Raw genomic sequence first — 21,788 nt, forward strand, 5'->3', positions numbered from 1 at the left:
TTTGGAGGAGGAGGTGGTTTTCAGATCATAGGGACTTGCTGGAGTTGTAGTGGGAAAATAAACAAAGGGCTAGTTCAATCCTGAGGTTTTGTGAGAAGTTTGTATGTAGTGGAAAGTTGTAGATATGTGACATAGTGGGGGAATTCAGCCAGTTTAATCCTTTTAGGGGGTGTACAGTGAAGGGTGGAATGGTGAGAGCCAGTTACAAATTTGGCTATTCTGTTTTAGCACATTTCTAGTTTAATTTTAAGTGAGGATTGGAGGTTGGTAACCAATTGGGCACCATAGACCAGAGAAGGAAGCAGATAACTGGACATGAGTACTTGTTTTGACTGGAAGGAAAGGAATTGTTTATGTCTGTAAAGAAGTCGTTGTTTTTTGTGAGCCTTACTGCTGTTATTTTGGATGTGAAGATCCAATTTTAGATTTTCACTGATTATGACTCCTAACAATTTGGTATTGGTAACTATTTCAATTTTTGTTTTGTTCAGGGAGAGTATGTTAAATTGGATTTTGTTGAGGGGAGTATTTCTCTTTGGAGTAAAAATGATGAGCTTGGTTTTATTGGGGTTTAGAGATAGATGATTGTTGTGGAGCCATGGTTCCATGGCGGAGAATGCAGACTGAGCGAGTGTTGCAGCTGAGTTAACTCTGTTGCAGAGCAGATAATTGTGGAATCATCTGCATATTGTACTAGAGAACCCTGCCCCAGTGGGACTGTATATATATATATGGGGAGCTAGATTGTTGCCGTTTTCATAATTTGTTTGTTAGATGGCTATTGAACCAGTTGAGTGATGGTTGTAGAAAGTCTAATGTTAGAAAGTTGAGAGAGGAGCTGAGTATGAGAGATGGTATCAAAGGCTTTGGATAGGTCCAGAAATAGAGTGGAGGCAAACTTCCTGGAGTCACAGGCTGTATTAACTTGGTTCATAAAGGATATTAGGGCAGTGGAAGTACTATGACCTGGTGTGAAACCAAGTTGTGTTTATGAAAGGATTTGATTGTTGAGAATGAAATGCAGAAGTTGATTGTGCATACATTTTTCCAACAATTTAGATAAGGGGGATACAGTAGCTATGGGGCAAAAATTAGAAATATCGGTCGAGGAACCTCTTTTCAGGAGTGGTATAATGTATGCTTTTTTACAAGGACTGGGAACATGGGATTCCTGTATGGACTGATTTATAGATTCATAGGTTCATAGATTAGTACTAAGCTGACTGCCCTTGCGAGCCATTTTAAGCCTAGCCAATTGTCCCTTGTGAGACTCAAACCCTGCACCTTGTGTTTGCAAGGCAAACACCTTAACCATTAGGCCACCCTCCCAACCCTAAACTCTTTCCACTGGTGAGAATCAAACCATGCACCTTATGGTTGAAAGGCATGCATCTTAACCACTGTACCATTTGGCCTTTCAGATTTCAGGTACTACTGGAGGACCAGAACTGTATGAGTTTACTAATGGGGAAAACAACTGCATCTGTGGTGATTTTTAGATACTCAGTGGGTAGTCTGTCTGCTGCATTGGAACAAGGTTTTAGTTTTAGAAGTATTTTTTTTATGAGAGAGGTTAGGACAGTTGGGAGTGTGAATATGCACATGGAATTGTTTGTGGCAGAGTTTAAGTGGGAGGATGACTGGGACTGCATGAGAGTGGGAAGGGTGGATTGATCTGTAATGTTTGTGGTAGGGAGAGGAGGTAGGGATTGTGTGTGTTGTAATACACTAGTTTGGTCTTGAGTATTAGATGCAGGGAGAGGTCTTGAGAAATTGGATGTAATATTAGTTATAGTATCACTGAAGTAGGATTTAAATAAACTTGCTATCAGATCTGGAGATTTGTCAGGGTGGGGGAAAGGATTAGTTTTGATACCTGGGTTAAGGAGAGTACTACTGGAGGACCAGAACTGTTTGGCGTTGTGTTTGTGATATTTTTGGAGCTCAGTGTATGCTTTCTTATATTTGGTTACAAGTTTTTTTTTTTACATATTTACGAAGTTGCTTGAATTTTATTAGATCAAAGTTCTTCTTATGTTTATTCCAAAGTTTCCAGGTTTTATCTCTTAACAACATTTGTTCCTTTGAAGGTTTAATTAGCCATGGAGTGTGATTCATTTTTAGTCTTTTGGTACGGGAGGTGCAAGGGTTCCTATCAGCATCTCGAATGCTGACAATATCGAATCCGATATTGTCACGTCAAGAATGGCGAAAGTGCAGAACGTTGAATGTGTAAACGTAAATTTCCATAAGGGGAGATTTCCATTTACCTCAATGTAGTGCGGTCTCAGAGTTGATATAGTTAAGTAGTGGGGGATGGGGGGTGCAGGGGAGCTTGCCCCCCTGCCTACACCCTTTAGTTTTTTTTTTTTTATCGGCATTTGAAAATTGAATAGTTTGATCATGCCAGTTCGACATTTAGTGATTCGAGCTATTCAATTTTCGAAATGCTGATATAGACCCAGGTGCAAGGCTGTCTAATATTTTTAGAAATGTGGTGTTGAAATAGAGCAGGGCATCATCAAGTGGGAGAGTTTTTAGGATATTCCAATTGATGTTTTTTAGAGTGTTATTAAAAGTGGATAGAATGAAGTTGGATAGGTTCCTGACATGTTTAACGTAATGATTTTTGTGAGGGGGGAGTAGTTTGAATAACAAAGGCAGGAATATGGTCACTTAAAGAATTAGGGAGGGTACCAAATGATATGATTTTAGAGGGTTCTGAGGCTAAGATCCAATCTAAGATGGTGCCTTAATTGGTTCTGTTATTATATCTGGTGGGGGTAGAAATAAGTTGGGTGTAATGAAGTAGGTTAATAGTCATGATGGGAGTTTTTATAGCTAATATGTGATCAGTTTATACTTACATCTCTGAGTATTATGGTTTCATTTTTTATATTGTGGAAGGTCGAAGACAGTATGTCTTCCAATACTGGTATGCTATTACCAGGTAGAATATATAAGACTATGATACAAATGTTTTTAGAGTTATTTATTTTCAGGAAGGCGACTAGAATTTCAGCATTAGAGAATTGTGGTATTTGGATCCAAAAAAACCTATCTTGAGGCACAACACGACTATAAGAAGCTGACCTTTTATTAAACACACGAAACAAGCAATTGGTCAATCAAAAAACACAGTGGATGGTTTCAGATAAGCTCTGGTATAATTGTGGTATTTGACCAGTAAATGGGTGTATATTAAATGTATTGGGGAATAGGATAGCAACACCACCACCCTTTTTGTTAGTTCTATCTGCCTGTATTACATTGTAGTTGGGAAGGAGGAATTCTATCCCTTTATGTTAGGTTTTAGCCAGGTTTTTGTTATGGCAAGGATATCAGTTTTAGTATGGGCTAGCCAGGCATGCAGTCTGAAGTTTTGTTCCAGATACTTTGAAGGTTTATGGTTATGATGTGTAATGATTTAGCGAGGTTAGGGGGTTGGTTGTGGTGGGTGGAGTGGTGGCAATGGGACCTGGGTTGCGATGTCACCACATTGAATTAGTGATGAGAAAAGTGATAAGACAGCTTGTGTCACAGGCAGTTGTTAAGAGTGTATATTGTGCAATAGAAGTGGTGGTGGTGTGGCTCAGGCAGGAAGTTGACTAGTTTATGGGGAGAATAAATATTTTAGTACAAAGTAGAGGAGTTACAGAATAAAGGCTGGGGTGTATAACTGAGTAGCTTTCTGTTGGGGGATTTATGCAGGTGGTTTTGGATGAGCATGTAGTAAGTGTTAAATATAATTGAATGAAGGTAGTTCTACTAAAAGAGCTAATATCAGTATAGTATGAGATAACAAGAGGAAGATGTAGGTGGAGGGGACCATGTTTGAGGAGGAGTTAAAGAGGTAGATAGGAAGTGAGTGACATGAAGTGGAGTAGTATGCAGAGTTGGGATTTGGTAGGAGATGTGGTTAGGGGGTATAAATTGAATGATAATGGGTGTTGGTGGGAATAGGGGTGGTGTAGGGGAGTGGAGTGAGCCCGAGCATAGCGAGGGTGAACTGAGCATGCTGATACCCTGTCCACCAAATTTTACAAAAAACTATCAGCAAGTGCTGTTGTTGCAGTACACTCTCTGAGAAATGGCATAGGCAGCTAAACTATATGATGCCACTATCTTTGAAAAAAAAAGAAGTCCACATTTAAAGTCAGAAGACCAAAAGGGGTAACTATGAAATTTTCAATAGCTTGGGGGAAGTACTCCTCTGAGCTTAGTGCTGGGACTAGAAACTACCAACTTATGAGGAGCAGAACAAAACAGGAGAAACAAAATGGTGGGGGGATCCAAGATTAACATCCTAGTAAGTGTGCACACTACTACAAGTGAGATTACAGGTTGACTAGAATGTTGCTCAACAATATTGTTAGAGGTAACATACTTTGCAATAAACAATGCAACTCCTGTCACACTGCATGAAAGGTTTAATGGGACATTAACAATTATCAGTAGTGGAAAGGTATCACACTCCTGTCACACTGCATGAAAGGTTTAATGGGACATTAACAATTATTAGTAGTGGAGAGGTATCACACTCCTGTCACACTGCATGAAAGGTTTAGAGAAGATGATTGAAAAATGAATATATAAAATAAATGAAATGATAAATAAATACACAGAACCGTAGAAAGTAAGATGGGGATAAACAGTTTAGATTCAGATCAGGATGCAAAACAACTGACCCAATGTTTACAATGAGACAGATAGTGAAGAAAAAGCTGATGATAAGGCAAGAATCCTAGTCTTGGAGAAAGCATATGACATGGTTCCAAGAAAGCTGATTTGGGCAGTGCTGCAATGGTTTGAAGTCTCAGATACCTTGGCAGAATTAATACAGGCTATGTACAAGGACCCAGTGACTCAAGCATGAATAGTGTTTGGATCCACAGAGGGGTTACAAGTGGGAGTGGATGTGCATCAGGGTTCAGCTCTGAGCCCACTGCTGTTATACTAGTAATGGACTACATTAGCAAATAGGCTGGAGGGGACAAATCAATAAAGCTGCTGTATACAGATGATGTGACACTGCAAGCAGGTTCTGAGCAGGAACCTCAGCAAATGAGAGGAGACTGGAATGCAAAACTGAAGAAACGTGGAATGAAACTGAATACAGACAAGACAGCTGCCCTGGCAGCAAAGGGGGAAATAAGAAGCAGAGGACTGAGATAGTAGGGAAATAGTGTAACAGGTTAACAGTTTCAAATATTTGGGAAGGGTGACTGTGGAGAATGGACATTTGAATGAGGAGGTCAAAGCTAGAATCACAGGTGCTGCAGGCAACTGGCCAAGAATGTCAGGGTACTGTGTGAAAGAAAAATGCTAAAGAAGATGAAAAGTAATTCATTCAAAACAGTGGAGTGGCCAGTGCTTCCTTATGGCACAAAAACCCTGGGCAGTGAAAGCAGAGCAGTTGAGGATGCTTGAGATGATGGACATGCCCGAGAAGGGTGGTAAGATGCACACTGTGGGAATGATGAAAAAACGAGAACATCACAGCAGAAGCTAAAGCAAAAAAGGTCAACTAGATTATGATGGTTCAGTCACATGTCCTGGAAAACAGACAACACTTTGGTGAAGAAGATTTGGGAGAGACAGGAAAATGGCAAGAGGAGCTGATGAGATCCAGCTAAGAGATGACTGGATTGTGTAAGCGACAGAATACCTGCGACAGTCAGGCATGACTGTCGAGGAAAGTAGGAGAACAGCACTGAATCAAAAGAGCTAGCAGCACTTTGCATGACACCCTGGATCCATGTAGAAAAACAGGAAAAAGGGGTTTGATGAGGATGATGATGGTGTCAACCTGCTTCCAATACTGCAGAAAATCTTTTGTATGAAATCATCTATAGACTTCACCCAAAAGGCATGTCTGACCTCAACTTACTCCAATAGGTTGCAGTCTCTTTACTTCATCACTTAAAAATGGTGTAATCAAATTCCAATTGAGATTCACAGTTCTTTAATGTCCAGCTTATGCCTATAATGTATTGCCTCCCAATACAAGCAAGTAGGGTACATGTTTTTCTCATGTAATTGCACTTCTAATAAATATTGACAAATCATTTCATAGCTCAGGGATAGACATTTGCATACATTTTCAAAACTGTGAGGCTGCCGGTTTGAAAATCCCAACCCTCCTTGGACAATAAAGTTAACTTGTGATATGTCACTCATGGTTTGCATTTTTGCCAAATAAATTGGACTGAACTAGCATATTTTTAATTTCCCCATAGAAGGTTCTGGGAGGGGGTGAGGAGATAATCTGAAAAAGAGACAAGCATAAAAGTAAAAATAGACATAAAGGCAAAATAAATATCTTAACTGCTTTTACTTTTAAGTTGAATTCCACAAAAATACATTTCTATTTTTTATCAAGTCCTTCACTTTTCCCATAACCATTGAATAAGATACTTCCATTGACTCCTCTCTTGTTGGTGCAGCTTACATCCCTAAATATTTTACAGGTTTATGTTTACAAAAAAGAGGAAACTTGTAAGCCCTCAGAAGGTTAAAAGTTAATACTTATGGTTGGAGTCTTCCTTATGTTATTTTTGTAACCTGATGATATCTAGACTAGAATGATATAAGAAACCTGGTAATATCTAGAATGAGGCAAGAAACCGGATGATATCTAGAATGAAGTAAGAAACCTGATGATATCTAGAATGAGGTAAGAAACCTGATGGTATCTAGAATGAGGTAAGAAACCTCATGATATCTAGAATGATATAAGAAACCGGATGGTATCTAGAATGAGGTAAGAAACTGAATGATATCTAGAATGAGGTAAGACAGACTGAGTAGTTATTTGCAAAGAATGACAGTTTAACCTCACTGGGGCCACTCTGTAGCCTCTTATTCCACAGATTCTTGGCATTTCCTCCGAGGGCCTTGCAAACAGCACACAGAGCAAGGAGGCACAGGACAGCCCTGACACATTTCACGTCTTACAGCAAGGGAGTTTGACAGGCACACTTTAACTATATCATTAGATCCTTCACAAATCATGTGGTCCAGTTGTATAACCTCATCTGGGATTCCAAGCTACCCTAGGACCAAAAATAGAACATCCCAGATATGTAACAAAGTCTGGAAGATTTAGATTCTTTGCCTGGAAACGTTTACATAGGGATTTTTATACCCCAAGTAAACTCCAAAGAATTTTTCCTCAGGTGGATAGCAAATGGAGGTGTGACAGACAAGAAAGAGGTTGCTGGAAACATATTCTCTATATTTCACCCTGCTCTCTGCCTATTTAATATATATTCTCTATATTTCTCCCTGCTCTATGCCTATTTAATATATATTCTCTATATTTCACCCTGCTCTATGCCTATTTAATATATATTCTCTATATATTGTCTCTACTGAAAATCAACAACAGAAATAAACTCTGGGCCAGATGGCGGTCCACTAAACTCCCCCACGATCATGTTAAATACCGACAAGCTAGGAATGAAACTAAAAGAGCCATCTTAAATGACAAAAATCAGTACTACTGTAACCTGCAAACAGCCAACCAGAACACCCTCGGAAATTCTGGGCTAGTGTGAATAATCTGCTTCATCCCGGTACAACATCTACCCCTATCTCAGCCGCTATTAGTGACAAATCCCCTGAGGATGTCTCAAAAATTTTAACCATTTCTTTACAGAGACAATTCAAGCTCTAGCCAGCCAATTACCTCCTAGCTCTTCCTACCCTGACAGTGCCACCCATTTAAACATAATCTCTTTTAGTTTCCAACCAGTGCCCACTTCATGTATTTGCAACTTAATCAGAAAACTAAAACCCACCACACTCTCCACTGAGCAACTCCCTGCCGAATACATTCAAAAATCAGCTGATGCTATTGCCTATCCAGTTTCTATACTAATCAATCGTACAATAGCTGAGGCTAAAAATAGAACATCCCAGATATGTAACAAAGTCTGGAAGATTTAGATTCTTTGCCTGGAAATGTTTACATAGGGATTTTTATACCCCAAGTAAACTCCAAAGAATTTTTCCTCAGGTGAATAGCAAATGGAGGTGTGACAGACAAGAAAGAGGTTGCTGGAAACATATTCTCTATATTTCACCCTGTTCTATGCTGCCTATTTAATATATATTCTCTATATTTCTCCCTGCTCTATGCCTATTTAATATATATTCTCTATATTTCACCCTGCTCTATGCATATTTAATATATATTCTCTATATATTGTCTCTACTAAAAATCAACAACAAAAATAAACTCTGGGCCAGATGGCGGTCCACTAAACTCCCCCATGATCATGTTAAATACCGACAAGCTAAAACAGCCATCTTAAATTACAAAAATCAGTACTGCTGTAATCTGCAAACAGCCAACCAGAACAATCCTCAGAAATTCTGGGCTAGTGTGAATAATCTGCTTCCTCCCGGTACAACATCTACCCCTATCCCAGCCGCTACTAGTGACAAATCCCCTGAGGATGTCTCAAAAAGTTTTAACCATTTCTTTATAGAGACAATTCAAGCTCTAGCCAGCCAATTACCTCCTAGCTCTTCCTACCCTGACAGTGCCACCCATTTAAATATACTCTCTTTTAGATTCCAACCAGTGCCCACTTCATGTATTTGCAACTTAATCAGAAAACTAAAACCCACCACACTCTCCACTGACCAACTTCCTGCCGAATACATTCAAAAATCAGCTGATGCTATTGCCTATCCAGTTTCTATACTAATCAATCGTACAATAGCTGAGGCTAAAATTCCGACCATCTGGAAAACATCCTATGTAATCCCACTACATAAAGGAGGTTCCTCCACTGAATTCTCCAATTATAGACCAATAGCCATACTTTCTCCACTTGCAAAGATCATGGAAAAATGTATACAAAAACAACTCATGCACCACCTAATCCAGAATCACCTCTTAGCCGATACCCAACATGGCTTCTGTCCACACCACAGCACGACCTCCGCCCTACTAGCTTTTACCAATACTATCAATAACAACCGTAACAATAATCAAATATCCTCAGCCCTCTTCTTGGATCTTTCCAAGGCATTTGACATGGTGGATCATCAACTGTTGATACACACCCTGCAGACTTGTAGCCTTAACTCTAAAGCCCTTCAGTGGTTTAAATCCTACCTCAGTGGGAGGCAGCAGGCTGTTCTCTGGCAGAACAAGCTCTCCATACTATTACCTACCACCCTTGGAGTCCCACAAGGCTCCATACTTGGGCCCCTTCTCTTTTCCATCTTTATTAACAACCTACATACTGTCATCCCTAATGTTAATTGTATCTAATACGCTGATGACTCCACCCTGATTTGCTCAGCTACATCTCCTGCAGACTTGAGGTTTGCTACCCAGTCCGCCTTTAATATTATAAAAAACTGGCTCTCAGAACGTCGATTGTTACAAAATCCCAAAAAAACTAAAATGCTGCTATTTTCACCCAAACAAAGGTCTACAACTTTTACCTTCACCATACAAAAAAAAGATGGGACAGTTATCTCCCCTGACCCATTTACAAAACTACTAGGTGTCATTATTGATAACAGCTTAAAATTTGACCTACACGTTGATCAAGTGATCAAGACCATCAATAAAAAACTTGGGTCACTATACAGAATAAAAGCCTTCTTAACCCCTCCAGCTAAGATTGCCACTGCCCACTCACGCCTACTCTCAACTCTACTATACGCTTCCCCCCCTTCTCTCTAATCTAAATAAGACTGTACTTAACAAATCCAGATAATACACCTGCCTTAAAAATATTATTACCCCCTATAACAATTCAAGACTACTTCGATCCTCAAACAAATTACTAATTCAGACTATCAAAACTAGCAATGTAGCTGGTGGCTCCCTCTTTGCAAACACTGTTGGCAGAGTCTGGAACCTACTGCCAGCTGAAATTACATTGCTCTCCTCCCTAACTCAGTTTAAAACCAGACTCAAACAGCATCTGGCTCTAAACTGGCTTTGCCACTGTAACAAGCCTGGCTAACTCATACCTCATATGTAAATAAATTATTAGTCAATTTACTGTTAATCTTCTTTCTCTCCTGACTATATCTAGGGGTTAACCCTTACCGGTGAAATTATTCTGTCTTTGTAAATATCAAAACTGTAAAGTGTCTTCATTTTTATTTTAATTGTTGCTGTTTGTCTTGGAGCTTTTCTCCCCGGGCCTCTGCTGAAAATGGACATGATTCCAGTCAGACTATCCCGGTCAACAAACGTAAAATAAAATAAAATAAAAAATTAAATTTCACCCTGCTCTATGCCTATGTAATATGTATTCTCTATATTTCACCGTGCTTTGTGCCTATTTAATATATATTCTCTATATTTCACCCTGCTCTATGCCTATTTAATATATATTATCTATATTTCACCCTGCTCTGTACTCTTCAACAAACCTTTAATGTGATGCAGGCCATGTTTTGAAATTAAACACCTTCTGACCATTTCCCTTTCTTAATTTTTGCACAGTCAGACTTCCAGGGTAAACAAATGTAAAAATATAAATAAATTATCATCGGGGGTTTTCAGCTTCCTGATCATATATAGCTTGTCATAGAAAATCTTACAAACTTTAATGACGTCAAGGTTTGTAGTAACAGCCCACCTTTGCTCTTCTGTCCTAAGTTTCTCTACCATCCTACCTCCCCTTTGCTATCTAAATCTTAAGACCAATATGCTCTGGGACATTTGGAGTATACTGAAAATATTTCAGTCATAGGGCTGCCTTCTTGAAATGTTCCTGCCAGTTCAAAGTTTCTTCTTTAGTCTCTTATGACTGTTACCCATAATCCATTGCATCTCCTCCCTCTCTCTCCTGAAGGCCTTGGTCCCAAGCCTAACAAAAAGTGTTTAATTGCATTTTTTGTTTACCCAATTTAGTTTGCCCCCTGGATCACCCTTTCTTTAATTATACCTTTGCAGGCATCCTCTCAATTACTGCTGCAGGTCTATGCAACCACCTAAAAATGTTATCCTACTTTTCCTGCAGTTTGCCCACCCATGACATAAACTCATATCTTTTATAAAATATTGTCCCAAACCTCCACATTGTATCTAAAGGGTTAACTTCCCTCTCTATCATCAGAAGGTATGATCTGAGGTAACTACAGGAAATGTATTTAAACCCTTCACCAAATCAACATGCTTATATAAGTCGACAGAAATATTTGTGCAAGAAAAAATAGGCGTGCTTGGTATTCTGTCTCAGTCCATGTTCTACTTTGTCTGTTAGACTCATCCATTTGCATTAAGTGGAGAGATAAATTCATTTTAGAAGACCTGGACATCTGGTACTCTGCCCTCCTGCTCTTTTCCATGTTCTACCTATGTTCCAGTTACAATTACTAAATTAAAGCATTCTTGACATACCAAGCTGTCCCCTCACTATAATTATTAACTCTTGTACAGTCTGTGCTGGGATGGGGTTGGGGTTGTATACATTCATTAATGCGTGGTGTAACCTGGCCATGGCATATCAAACAAACTTGTCTCCCTTATAGGAGGTTACAATACATGCCCCTTCTTCTTGTCATAGGTTTTTCAGAGAAATAACCATTTTTAACCTGAACTTTGAGTCCTTTTATGAGCTTGCTGAAAGAGCTGAGTTGCCTGAAAAATGGTTCCCATGCATTTTGTTGAATGCTGTTTCTTTGACAAATGCAGGGGGTGTGGTTTAATGTCGATGGTACAGATAGTCAAGTGGTAGAAATGTCAATGGTGTGTAATGTCAAGACTGGTAGGTGGGGCTGAAGGGTGAGATTGTTTGTGCATGTGCATTTTTGTTAGGGTTAGGGTTTGGAATGAGTGAAGGATAGGTGTTGTATGTTTGTGTGCAAGTCTGTGTGTTTTGGGGTTAGGTTAAGGGATAGATATAGTGCTGTTTGTGTGTGTGTTTGTGAATGTTTTTGTGTCCGAGTGTCTTGTGCAGTGGCAGTGTTATGGGAAGGTTTTTATGAAGGTATGTAGGGTTAGGGATGAGGGAAGGGGCAGCATTAAGAGTAGGGTCAGCACTCATTACTAAGGTAGTGCAGGGAGGCGGGAACCAGTCCATGATGGAAAGCAAGTTCATCAATGGGAACATGCACACTCAGATATACAAAACACACACATACAACTATGGGACAATATGGCTCCCATCAGGTCACCTTCCCACACCTTTGTAATGTTAGAGGAGACTGAACCTCTGTGAAAACATGCATGCACACAAGAAAGGCAGGTAGGCTCCTCCCAAAAGCCACCTCAGACTAGACCCAAACTGAAAAACTATTTACTGTGAAAAAGTAGCTGTACCCAAACTGCAACTCGCCTGGTAGAAAACCCTGGTTTACCATGCGGTCAGATGAAAGCTACAGTTTTGCCTTTTATTCACTGTTCTAAACTAAGATCAATGAATATTTTCAACATGCTGCTCCTTACAATGTATTTTCAGAACTGATAAAGGTGATTTTTGGATACCACTGGTTATTAATGAGACAGAAATAGCTTTGTTAGGTCTGGAAATGAGTCTGCTATTAGGGCTAGGCAACTAGCAGAATCCCAGTGTGATACCCGAACCTGAGACCTAAAACAAATAAGTGCTATATTTAACATTCTGTTTCGTAATCAGATCATTTTATTATCTGTAAAAAAGAATTACAGTGCTGTTTCATAAAGAAATAATATTACTATGGTGAATGATATTTTGTGTCATGTTATATTATCTTTTAGTATAGTTTTAAGTAGAATATAGTAATAAAGATGTAGAAAACTCGTATCTGCAGCATAGTTAGAAACCATATGCTGTACAGGAGATCAGATGATTTCTGATCTATATGAGATGCATTTTTTTTTTAAGTCACACAGGACATTAGGCATTTCTTGGGGAAGATTCCACAAATCCAGTCAGACTGGTTGTTCTAGGTTCAATCCTAGAATTCTGAGGCAAGGTAATTTATTTATTTATTTTATTATGCAATTGTTAACTGTGTAAGCACATTGCATGTGTCCCTTTTCAGGGTTGACCCGAGAATACAGTCTGGTTAAGTGACTTGCTCAGAGTCAAACCGTAAGCAAATGAAGATGGATGAAATGGATGAAATCTAAAACTCAGAGCTGTAACTAAAACATAGGAGAACGGGACCTCAGAGACCAGCAGAAACAGTTTCAAAATATTATTATAAAGCAATTATAAGCTAAAGTAGTCATCTTATTAAGTACCCCAAGCAAAAAAAAAAGTTTATATATTGCTGTAAATACTTTATTGCATGTACCCGTCTTGTAACTATGTTTTTCTTCTTGAGAAATGTAACTGTTGTTTCTTTTCTGAGAACTGTCTGAAATTCACTTGTTAATATAAATGTACTGCGATGGAGCTTTTCTCCCCAGACCTCTGCTGAAAATGTGCTCTGCTCAGTTGGACTTTTCTGGTCAACAAAGACAGATAAACATAAATAAATAAATAAATAAAAATTGTGCTTCATTATAAAACAAAATACTTGCAGTGCCAACTTTAGCTATAATACACAGATGTTAGTTTTAAGTATAATGCAAAATTATACCTATTAGTGTTAAGCCGCGGTGGTGCAGCGGTAGCAGTGCTGCCTCACAACAAGAGGTTCTCCTGTTCGATTCTCGGCTGGAGCGCCTTCTCTGTGGAGTCTGCATGTCCTCCCCATAGTCAAGTGGCCTCCAAAAGACATGCGTGAATGGGTGTGCCTTTGTTGAAGGTTGGGTGTCGAGCTGGCACCTCGGCACCCATAAAAAATCTACTGCCAATCATTAGCAGACCGGAGTTCTGCTGTGGCAACCCCTAACCCCTAAAAGCCGAAAGAAAAACAACAAAAAAAAAAGTGTTGCACAATCATATGTAATTATAATCTGCTTATGAAGTGTTTGTGTCATATGCAAATGCAAAGTATGTGTGTCCGCAAACCTCCATCTGTGTCAAGCCTGTTAAAATGAGTATGAATCCAAAGAATATGCTGCTGCAAACTTTTATGTATCATCCTATGCATTCAGATCACTTTGTAATATAACAAGTACAGTATAAGTAAGACTTTTAACAATGGCTCCCTTGTCTTTGGTCATTTTAATCACACTTGATGAGCATCTCGTACAGTTCCATTTAGTGTTTGCAACACAAACTGTCCTCTTCTAGAAACTTTATGAAAGTCGGGATAATTTAGTGAATGCCATTGAAATGTATGTAATAATTCAATGGTGTCATAAGCGGTCACAGTCTGCTGTTAGATGTGTGAGTCTGCACTTCTCCATAATGGAACAGCATAGTTGTATTTATATGGCCTAGTTACGAAGTGCCTCCTGAATGCAGCCGCTGCTTCCTAAACAGGTCAATAACCTATGGGGAGGACAAAACGATGGTTGGTTAGAGTGGAGTATTACTAGTACAGTATCTCGTAGTCATTTGTTTGGTTGGGGGTAGTTAGTACTATTGCTTTAGTTCCCAGACACCCGCTTGATTCAACATAATCCTGCAGACGAATGGTAGCATTATGACATACACATACTTTTATTAGTGGTTGTCCTCTCTGGATGCTCCTGTGTGCAGTTCATATATTTATCCACAGTGTTGGGTTATAGTCTGGTCACTCAGGCTGCATTTTCATGGTCAAACAATACCTCACCCCCATCACGGACAAGGTATGAACTCTCCACATCTTGTCAAACTGCACTGCTATAGAGGACTATACTGTTTAAGTCATTAGGCTGTAGAGATATAAGGCTAAGTTTGACCTAACTACTGACCAACTGACCGCATTGTACCTAGACAAATCACACTTAGTTTAACCACTATCTATTACCCTCGCAGTCTCACAACCAGCTTTCATTAACCTATTTCAAGCTCTGTCATGTTACACGCCTGGGAATACACATATCTGTATCCTGGGTGATGTAAACACTGACTTCCTAGGGTATTCTAGACATGTTCTAACACATTTTCTCCATTCTGAATCTCTACCAACTAATTAAGGAACTGAAATAATAACAACAAATAACTATAAACTTCCTGACCTACTAATTACCATCCATCCATCACAAATATACTATATAGCTGTCCAAAGATAAGTGACCATGCAGTATATCCTTCACATATTCCTTAAGAAAACCAAACCTTGCTCTGCCACCACTGACCATGTTTAAAACAGCCTGCAGACAGAATGTAACGGATGTCATTAAACGTATAAACAGGCCAATGTTTCACAGCATCGGTAATGTCACTGACACTGCCTTCTTCCTTACTACCACTACCGTCAGCATCCAATTTCAAGTTTATACTTGCACTCTGTGATTCTGAAAAGCAACATATCTGTTACGAATGATGCTCGACCTCTATTAGCTTCATAAGCAAATAGGCTTTACCTGAAGAACTCTGAGGTGATCCCTGCCTAACATATAAAACTATGTCAAACCCAGAGCTGTTGGACATGCTACACCTAAAGAGATCCCAATCCCTCCGAGCTACATGCTCTAGGGACCTAAACCTTGTCACCACAATAAACAGGACATACTGGAGGGATAGATTCCTATCCCAGAGACTTCCCATACTCTGGAACAGGCTACCCATCTATGTCAAGCAAAATTCTTCATTAGCACTCTTCAAGAAAAATCTTGATGAGTGGATGGGAAATAGGAAATACACCCCGGGGATCACTTCTGTGTCTCTGCTCGACAGTGGCACAGGAAGATAACTTTCTTGGGTGGCGTAAGCCAGGGAACCTTGTTGGCTAGGCTTATGTAGGCCCTTGGGCCAATAGCCTAGTACCTACCTGTGAACTTCATATGGTCTCCTTTAGGTTACAGTAATGATACGATGCTACTTTAATCAAACTAAAAAAAAAAAAAAGCACCAGACATACTAAAGCCACTTATCTGTGCAACAGGCAAAACTCAACTATTATCATGGGTAACTACTGGGCTAGCTGCCCTTGTGGGCCATTTTAAGCCAGTCAGTCCCGTTTGGTGCTCAAAATACATATCACTTTTTTTATACCTTACCCATTTCCTGGTTGATGATTATATATTACCCCTAATAAAAATAACTGATATCATATCATAGATAATTTGAGGGGACCCACACATGGGATCAACATTTAAGAGCTGCTCTGTCCGTTAGCAGTACAGGGGGCAGTCCTGGGGTAAATTGTCCGTTTCCCATCCATAGTTGTAAGTTGTGCTTGAAAGTGGACAGACTTTACGGATTCCCTGCGGGATGCACTGTTGGATATGCTGGGTGGGCAGATTGGTCTGAGAGAGATGATTTTTCCAGGCTATGATACAGAATCACAATTGCCTATGCATGGTAAGGCCTTGCTGTTATCTAATAATGGTAGCTGCCAAAAAAAGCAGTTACTAGAAAATGGAAATTGAAATCTAAACCAACTACACTAGAAGAAGTGAATATAGTAACAGGGACAAAACAACTGGAATTGAGATCTTTAGAAAAGGGTAGGAGCAAAATACATAGGAAAAACTGGGAATTGTGGGAACAACACATACAAGAGAGGAATGAGGTTTAAAAGGCGGCAGGACTTAAACAAGACATTTATGCTTGACTAAAAAAGATTGGGTAGATTATAAGTGATATATAATGTTTGCAACTGGGAGCGTGTCATTATGGTTTGTGATGTAAAATGCTTGCAACTAGGATTGTGTCAGTGTGGTTTGGTTTCATTTCTATAAAACCATGACTGCTTGTGTAGTAAGTGATGGTTTAATAAAGAGGTTTCTTATTTAAAACAAAACCTCAGGGATAGAATGATTTATGTAATAGTTTATATGATATATAGCTATATATGTGAAGTATAATGTTTGTAATGTTAATTATAGTGTGATTACCTTTTATGAATGTAAATTTGCCTATGTCATAAGCGATAATTCAATAAAGGTGTTTGAAAAAAAAATGTTGCATCACATTAGCAGTTAACTTTACCCTGGTAAGATGTCACAACATCTCTCACTTCCTTATTCTAGAAGGTAGATATAGTAGATGAAAAAACATGTTATAACAACAGTTGCAGTATGCATTACCACTCTATGAAAAAACTTAAAGGTTTTCAGGTTCTCAACCATAAAATCTGCTGCTTTCTTCTCGTTTCACCTATAGCGTATGCATTTGTCTCAGCCATAAAACCATATAAAGTGACAGTATTCCTTCACTAAAGCCACTGGCTGCAGAGAGAACGTCATATCAACTCTGATCATAAGCCAACAGTGCTGCTGCAACTACCAGGCCTGCAAACATACTTTTGTCTACTGAACATGCATTCTCTGCCCCTGGAACTAATTTATAGGAGTTACTCTCTGGTGAAATCTACAATACTTCTGCATTCAACAAATTTACAAAAAAAAAAAAGAAAACGGATAACTATTAAATTTCTTATAAACTATAACCACTTGCAACTGATTCAAACGTCCCCATATAACTTAAACTACTGGAACTAACACCCTTTCTCACCTTTGATACCTACGTGATGCGCTATTTCATTTATTTGCTTATGCTATTACCTTTTTGAAAAACTTGTCTTTATTTATATTTCTCACTCACTAATCTGCTCTCGTCTCCAGATAGACAGAACAAGGGAACTATAAAGTGCAAAGTATACTGAACCACTGCATTAGACATAAGGAGCACCATTATTTTTAATTGTACTTGTGTGGATACTGTGCATGTTTTTGATGCTTTAGATGGTTATTATTTTCTTTACTTGCTGTTCATCTAGAATGTTCTACAAGCACTCGAGTCCCAAGTGCACAAAGCCAGGGTTCAAGTGTCCTGTAGCTCAGGTAAGCTTTGCTTCTGCTCAAACTCGAATACGTGTTCAGGCAACCAGCTGCTGCAGGTTACCCAAACATGTTTGAGCGAGGTATGTCCAGCAGCCGTGGTGGGAGAGGGGGAGGATTGTGGATTAGGGCACGGGTAGGGAAATGAGTACTAGCTTTAGGAAGCAGGAAGGGAGTCTTAGGATTAGGGAGTGGGAAGTATGTTTTAGATTTTAGTGAGCGGGAATGCAGATATAGGATGAAGGAGTGAAAACAGGGTCTTAGGATTGGGGAACAAGAAGAGGTTCTTAGAGTTAGGAAGTGGGAGGGAAGTTTTAGAGCTAGAGAGAGGAAGGTGAGCTTTAAGGTTCTGGTTCTGGTAAGGCTATGGCAGCTAAGTAGTTACAGAAGATTGAGTTAGTTGCAGTTTGAGCAAGTGTGTCACAAATATACAGCATGACTGACCACTTCAGCTAAATATTTTAGTGGCAGATACCCAAATAAACAGACTGTGTCTGTAGGTACACTCCCTCTGAGGCTATGCATCCTCAGAAGCAGTGTATAGAGTCCAGGCATGTGCGGGTACAGCCCTCAATTCCATGGAATGCAGGGGGCTTGTACCCATGCAAAACTATCTCTGCAGATTGTGACTTTACAGTGAGTTAAATGATCAGCAGTGAATGGCAGAAATTCAAGTAGTTGGAGTTTGAGTTAATAAAGCAGATCATTTTGAAAATATGGATCTTGTATATATGTTGGATGTTATTGATATTTTGATAACTTTACTTTAAAATCTCTACACCTATCACAAAACTGTTATTTATTTATTTATAAATGTAACCTTATCTTTTTTCTTGATTTCTGTTCTAACTTCCAGGCTGTGGCGGAAATGGGTCCATTTTACCAGTTAACAAAGAAAATAAATGAACAAAAAAATTAAATAAAAAGTTAGAGACTTGTGCAGAGTTCCAACAACTCTCATAGATATTGTGTCCAACAGTGGCTGCATTTAGCTTTTATGAACTGCACATAAAAAGAGACCTCTTAACGAAATAAAAACTAATGAATAAGTAAATTACATGGCAGACAGTTTTAAGGGAATGATGCACACCTCTTGTTTTCATTAGGCACAAACCCTGGGATTCAGAAAGCATCTTGCTACAGAGTTTACTGGTTAATGTGGTTTGTCAATCAGCACAGTGGTGAGGATCTTCAGTTCAGAAACAAGGTAAAGTTGCTAATTGTGACGCCTCTAAATGGAACACTATGCTGTCAGACATCACCATGCTAGTATTCTCCCTGCCGGGCCATGCACTGCAGGTACCTTCCAGCAGAGAGACACAGACACACACAGACACACACACACACACACACACACACACACACACACACACACACACACACAAACACACAAACACACACACACCACAAAACAATGCAGTTACAGGCAAGATCCTACAGGCACACTTGTACTAAAAAGACCCACTCAGTTACATACCCAAACACATGCTTCCACACAAATACACACTCACTCTGACAGCAACCACCCTGGCATACATGTGAGAGCATGCACACACACACAAAACATACATGCAGCCACATTCATGCCCCTAGGGACATGCATAAACACACATGAGCATGGGCACATGAACGTGGATGGCTCCGCGATACCTACCTACAGCTGAAGTATGAGTAGTAGCCATTCCATGGGGGTACCTGAAACAGATTTTCCTCCTTGCAAGAAAAATAGTTCCACAGAGTGATTGACAGTTATTCTGGTGCTGCAGCCATTTCTCAGGTGACAGCACATGGTTAATTCGCATTAGCCATCACCCCGACTGCCATATTTGCACAGAGGTTCCCCATTGGGACCACTCTCTGTGCAGACATACCAGACCAGTGGTCTATGAATTGTTGGAGCTACCAAAGTACAGAAATCTTTGGAGTAAAGGCTTCCACAGCACAATTCCCCTTTTTGACTCCCAGGGAAAGTTTGGCCAAATATCACAGCCGGCTAATGCCTGCATTACTGCCTTATAAGGATATATACTATTCAGGGTATATGAAATATATTTTCATTGCTTAAATCTAAGTTGTCCAATTGAGTGGAGTAGCTACAAATGTTTGCCTGAAAATTAGTTGCACAGCCCTGTCTAATTTAGCATTCTGTAAAACACTATAAGGTGGTATGCACTGGTGTGTATGTGTGTGTGTGTTTGTGTGTGTGTGTGTGCTTGTGTGCATGTGCATACAGTTCTTATATGTACATCCTTGTATCAGGACACTTTACTGATTTTCATAAAATCATTAAGATTTTTACAGAACAGACAGTGCACCAGAGTGAATATTTTGCTATCTTAATGATTCTTAGGTGCATTCTAAGTGAAAGGAATGGCATACATTTGTTCTTTACATTTCTGAAGACTAGGAGAAAGTAGTAAATAAAATCAAAACAAAAAAAAAGGGAAAGAAAGAAAATCAGGGCAATACGAACACAACACGTGCACACCGTGCCCTGCGATAAATGGCTGTAAAGTCTGTGAGACTTTTTTTTAGTTAGTTAGAAAATTGGAATGAGTGTTCAGCCAGAACAGCTGTGGTTATAATATGAAGGAACTTTGTTTTTGTCACATGTCTAAAGCAGAGGACCTGAGCCCATTTTGCTTGAGAATGCTCAATGTTTATGAGTTATTGCATGGCATTCTGGGAAAGGCTATGAGACTGTTATTTTCACTGACACATACAGCTATTGATTCTTGAATGTATTTCAGGAGAAACTACACCCGTTCCTTACCTTCTCTTTGTCTTTTTCCTTCTCCTTCTCTTTGTCCTTTTGCCAAGATCCAGTTACTCGGTTCTTCAGATTGCTTAATCTGCGTTTGACTTTTGTCCCCTTTTCGCTCTTCTCACTTTTGTCGCTTTCTTCATTTCTAGAATGTGAATAGAATATCAGTAAAGAAAGTTAAAACTTTGTACTGTGTGTGTGTGTGTGTGTATATATATATATATATATATATATATATATATATATATATATATATATATATATGACATTTATTCAATTATTTAAGTTTTTATCAGGGTAGTACACTGATCTCAGAGTGACAACTTCAGGCACAGCACGGGAGATTACAGTCACAAAAAAAACAAAAAACAAAAAAACAAACAGCAACCAAACCAACAAAAAACTTTACAGACATGAGTAGCAGCAACAAACAATTTTGCAGTTATGACAGTGACACACCTTCACCTAGAAAGTAGAACAATGAGTTCTACAGCCTTCCAAAGGAAAAGAGAAAAATGAATTCTGTAGCATTTACATGGTGGTTACAAACAAGAGATGATGCTAGCAGGTCTTACATTCAGAATATAAAGTAACGTTATTTGACACTGCGGTGGTGGTGTTGCGGTAGCGTTGTCACCTCCCAGTAAGACGTTGTCCGGTTCAATTCTCAGCTAGAGCGTCTTCTGTGTGGAGGCATGCATGAATGGGAGTACCTTCGTTAAAGGTTGTGCGTCAGGGCCGACAACTCGGCACGTAAAAATCTACTGCCAATCATTAGCAGACCGGAGTTCCGCTGTGGCGACCCCTAACCGGGAAAAGCCGAAAGACACAGGAACAGACTGCATATACGTTATTTACAAGCAACAGTTAAAGCCAATGGGTTTGACAATCCTGAGTAGAAGAAGGAGGAGGTGAGGTTGCTAAGGAAGTATAGCATGGGTAAGACTGGTTAGTTATGTGGCTGGCCTGATAGCTTTTACATTGGGCTTATTCAAAGACATATATTTTGAATTGTGGCCCAAGCTGGAGTTAAGAGGAGGGGCCTTTTACATGGAGAGAAACAGATACCTACAGCATTTAGGTGCTAGAACTGAAAATGCAACAAGATAAGCACACTGTATCATGGTTTTAGGGAACTGGAGAGCAGAGTCGGGGAGGTTTTTGTGGTGAACTTTCCTGCATGCAGACAGTATGTTTCTAGATGGTGGAATTTGAAGAGAAGTGGGCACA

At 39.4% G+C, this 21,788-nt stretch overlaps 1 protein-coding gene across 1 annotated transcript in view; it reads right to left on the bottom strand.

The window, feature by feature from the left end:
- Positions 1-21,788, bottom strand: part of ARHGEF18 (Rho/Rac guanine nucleotide exchange factor 18) — a 2,448,098-nt gene that overhangs the window by 1,794,974 nt on the left and 631,336 nt on the right. The window contains exon 9 of the mRNA XM_044090748.1: positions 20,568-20,703. Coding sequence (XP_043946683.1) covers positions 20,568-20,703 — 136 coding nt within the window. The remainder of the gene's footprint in view (positions 1-20,567; positions 20,704-21,788) is intronic.

The sequence above is a fragment of the Protopterus annectens genome, chromosome 13.part0, assembly GCF_019279795.1.
Source record: "Protopterus annectens isolate FY-2018-M chromosome 13.part0, PAN1.0, whole genome shotgun sequence".
NCBI classification, from domain to species: domain Eukaryota; kingdom Metazoa; phylum Chordata; order Ceratodontiformes; family Protopteridae; genus Protopterus; species Protopterus annectens.